This window comes from Panicum hallii, chromosome 5 (genome assembly GCF_002211085.1).
Source record: "Panicum hallii strain FIL2 chromosome 5, PHallii_v3.1, whole genome shotgun sequence".
NCBI lineage: Eukaryota > Viridiplantae > Streptophyta > Magnoliopsida > Poales > Poaceae > Panicum > Panicum hallii.
In genome coordinates, this window is record NC_038046.1 from 42,439,580 (window position 1) to 42,443,717 (window position 4,138).

The window sequence follows — 4,138 nt, forward strand, 5'->3', positions numbered from 1 at the left end:
TGCTCACCGCAAATATGGACCTCCTTCTGAAATGCCTAGATGAGAGGGCGAAATTAATGGAGCACATGAACAACTATGCTCCAGTCCAAGCTATAAACTCGCACTCCGCGTGCGAAGTCTGCAAAAATGGTGGACATTTGGGGAACGACTGCCCCGAGACCCGAGAAGATGCTGCATTCATCAACAACAACGGGTACCGTCCACAAGTAGGCCAAGGGTTGAACCATTCGCGCCCACCATATCAAGGAGGTAATAATTACAATTCCAATTTCAATTCAAACCAACCCTCCTTGAAAGATCTTGTTCTTGGCCAAGCTAAAATAAATGAATCTTTGAGCAAAAAGCTTACTGCCAATGATAAAACTTTGGAAAGTATAAACATAAAAATTGAAACTTTATCTTCAGCTCTTAAAAATCAACTAAGTTTCAATAAAATGATCGAAACTCAACTTGCCAAGTTGCTGCTACCGTTCCCGTGTCTGAGAAAGTAAATGCTGTGATCATGAGGGGTGGTAAGTCCACTCGTGATCCACCATATCCTAACCAAGCAGGAATGGTAACAGAACCATAGGAGTCTGAAGGGTCGTCAAGCCAAGAAGACACTAGGGAGCCTGAGAAGGAAACGACTCCACAAGAGTCCATTGATACGACCTTCTTGCCATTTTCTACTCACAACCGGAAGACGGCGGTGGACGAGCAGTTCGCTCGTTTTGTTGAGTTGATCCAGAAGATACATGTTAATGTCCCTTTGTTGGACGTAATGCATGTACCAATGTACTCACTGTACATCAAGGATATTATCAACAACAAGCGCCCGCTGCCCACCATGGAGCAAGCTCACAAAAGAGTGTAGCGCAGCTATACTCAACCAACCTCCAGAAAAGAAAAAGGATCTAGGGTGCCCAACGATCACTTGTTCAATCGGCACACAGCACTTCGGCCGTACCTTGTGTGACCTTGGGGCCAGCGTTAGCGTGATGCCCAAGGTCGTCTTTGACAAACTAAACTTCACTCATCTCACACCAACACCGATGCATCTTCAGCTGGCCGACTCCTCGGTCCGGTATCCAGAGGGTATTGCAGAGGACATCCCAGTGAGAGTCCGAAAATACTTCATCCCTGTCGACTTCGTGGTGCTCAACATGGAAATATCTAAGGAAACGATGCTCATCCTTCGGCGGCCATTCTTGAGCACTGCAGGGGCACAAATCGATGTTAGAGCCGGAGAGATTCGCTTCAACATCAGCGGCAAGGAGGAAAAGTTCCCATTTCAGCCCAGAAAAGAGCAATCCACCATGATCAAGATTAAGTACGGGCTGAATACACAAGGCATCAGAGAAGTTGAAATAATACCTCCCAAGACGGACAACCTCTTCACCTTCATGAAGGAATTCATGAGAGAAAAAGAAAAGATGGATAAGAGGACGGGGAAAGGGAAGAATCAGAAAGCTAAACCTAAGCCACATATCCCAAAGTCCACATAGCAACCACCGGCCACACCAACAAAAACCAAGGAACCCAAAAAGGTGTGGAAGGTGAAATACATGCTGACATCCGACTCCGCATCTCACGAGCCATATGCTCCGTCACTAAAATAAAACACGCCGAATAAAAAGTCCTACCCGTCAGACATAAAACGAGGAGCCCTTGCCAAAGGTAAATTGGTATTTATCTCACATTTGATTTTCAAAATTTGTTTTTTTACTCCATTTGAATTTTCTCACAGCATATTTGAATTTTCCAGAACCTCTCTTGCATGCTAGAAATTTTTCTAGCCTTTTTCTATTTTTACAAAATCCTAAACATATTTCTGAGCATTAAAATCCTTTGAAAAAATTATTTGAACATCTTCTTGGAGAAGGTTTGACCAAAGCACCCAAGGCATGACTCCTAGTAGCCGTTGGGGGGGCTGTGGGCCAAACCTTTCAGCAGGTGGGAAGCAGGGGGTCGGCCGAACCCATTTGAATGTTGCCAGGCCCCAGCCTGGGCTAACGGTCACTAGCTGTTGTGGCCTGCCCTTTCCCGACCGTTTCATGTTCGTGCTCTTTAAATGGATCCTGAGAGGGGGGTGTGTTTCACTCACACTTCAACTCTCTCACTTACTCCCTCTCACACCTTTGCTCTCAAGATTTTATTGGATTTTTTCTCAAGTTTGGATTCAAGAAACCTCTCTCTATCATTGCTTTGCTACAAGAATACTCCCACATTTTGAGGAGCAACGTTCAGGTAAGAATTAACATTCAGTTTCACTAACATAACCCATTTCGAGTTGTTCTTGTTCGTTCTTGTTCTTCAAGCATGAAAGGCATGGGTCGGAAGATTTCCAATGTATTGAAGAAGACCAAGGGCACAAGCTTGTCCTGTTCTCGGGGTGGCTCAAGCTCTCACCACACCCCCGAACCAACACCGAGCCTGAGCATGATGGACTATGAAGAAGAGTAAGAAGAACAAGCCAAAGTGCAAGCCGAACCATAGGCCGAGGACATGGAGATAGACGACGACACACCCTACCTCGACTTGCGAGACAACTGCGAGAGGCAAGCCTATGCCATCCTCAAGCATCAGGACTTTAGTCACACCAAAGCTTTTGACCTAGACCCCCTCGAGCAGACAGGTATTGACATAGACTTTACTCGTGTTTGGCATGCGGTTGGATGGGATGGTTTTGTGCCAGTTGAGGTGAATGGTTCTTGTCTCCTCACCATCCAAATTCTTTGCACTCTTCAGGAGGTGGATGACGGAATTTATTTTCAACTCTTTGGAAATGAGTTCTATCTTACTTGGAAAAATTGAGTCACCACCTTGGTTTTGGCATGCGCTTGTCGATTTCTTTTGAACAAGCTTGCTGCGGTTTTAATCGCCATGAGTTTTGGGGTTTAATTTTGGGTCAAGTTGTCCATGGCAAGTTTGCACCTCAATGTAATGATATTCAAAACCTGACTCTACGTTTGATGCACAAGTGGTTGGCCATCACTCTCTTTCCAAGAGATGATGTTAAGCCCGTGCGCAATGATGAGTTGATGATCCTACATGCCATGGTCAACAAGATCAAAATCTCCCCCGTGCAGGCCATGATCAAACAGTGGCTTCGGAATTTCAAGATGACGGGTCCTATTGAGTGCACTTCTTTGATTACTCGCATCGCTTGAAGCATGGGGATCTTAGACGGGAATGTCATTCCCTTCATTGAGGACCCCCGTGTTCTTATTGACGGGTCTTATTTGATTTATGGTCACACACTCAAGAAAGGCTCGAATGACTCTCTAATTTTCTTCTCCCTGGGCTATGCAAATGAGGTCTCGTTACCAAATGCGGGGTTCCATTTGTATAACTGCCAGTCACTAACCGTCCCTCTTGTCCCACAAGAGGTAGCCCACAGGCATAGTGTTTCTGGTTTACCTGGCAGGATGACACGGAGCAGGGCTAGAAGAGAAGCGGTCACCACCTCCACAGCCTCAGCCATCATACTCACATGAGGCAGGTGTGTCATCATGGCACAGTGCAAGCCCCGACCAATGGGCAAAACAAGCCCCAGGGCCTCGATCCACTAGCTCCAGCTCCAGCGGAGTCTCACATCTCGCACGACGCACGGCCTCGAGTCAAGGATTCAGCTCCGTCACTTAGCAGCTAGGTGAGCTAAGGTCCAGGCCAACGACATCAAGGAGTCGCTGAACTAGCACATCCAGACCAACCAAGCATGGCAGTGACACAATGGTGAGAGGATCCACACTATGGAGCAGAGGCAGCTGCAGCAGCAGGAGGACTGGAGGGCTTACTTCCGTTGCAAGGGGTATAACCCCAACCAGCAGCAATGAGCCTGAAGCTAGCATGGGGGAGGACCCACACGAGAGGTATCTTGTATCTTATTTTCTTTACCGCTTTCAAAACCTTATGCATGAAACAAAATAAAATCATAAAAATAAAAATTTGCAAAACTTAGAAAAGACCAAAAATATTTACCTACTTTCTTATGTGTAGTATGCATGTGTAGTTTTTCTTGTTGAGATGATGAATAGTTGTTTTGTTAGTCTCCTTCATATGCCAAGTTACAACTTAGTACTCTACCTAGTTTTGAGTTTGTTGGCTAAATGTTCAAACCTTGAGCTTGAAACTTGTGGGTAGCAAAAGCATAATCCAA

The 4,138-nt window shown here is 45.7% G+C and overlaps 1 protein-coding gene across 1 annotated transcript; it reads left to right on the forward strand.

Annotated features, from left to right (window-relative positions):
• Positions 1-977: 977 nt before the first annotated feature.
• LOC112892660 lies at positions 978-1,484 on the forward strand. Its single transcript, XM_025959793.1, has one exon. The coding sequence runs from the start codon at positions 978-980 to the stop codon at positions 1,482-1,484; it is 507 nt and encodes a 168-aa protein (XP_025815578.1).
• The last annotated feature ends 2,654 nt before the right edge of the window (positions 1,485-4,138 follow it).

Excerpts from the sequence above, each read along its gene's own strand:
- LOC112892660 (XM_025959793.1), top strand. The coding sequence starts at position 978 with ATGCCCAAGGTCGTCTTTGACAAACTAAACTTCACTCATCTCACACCA.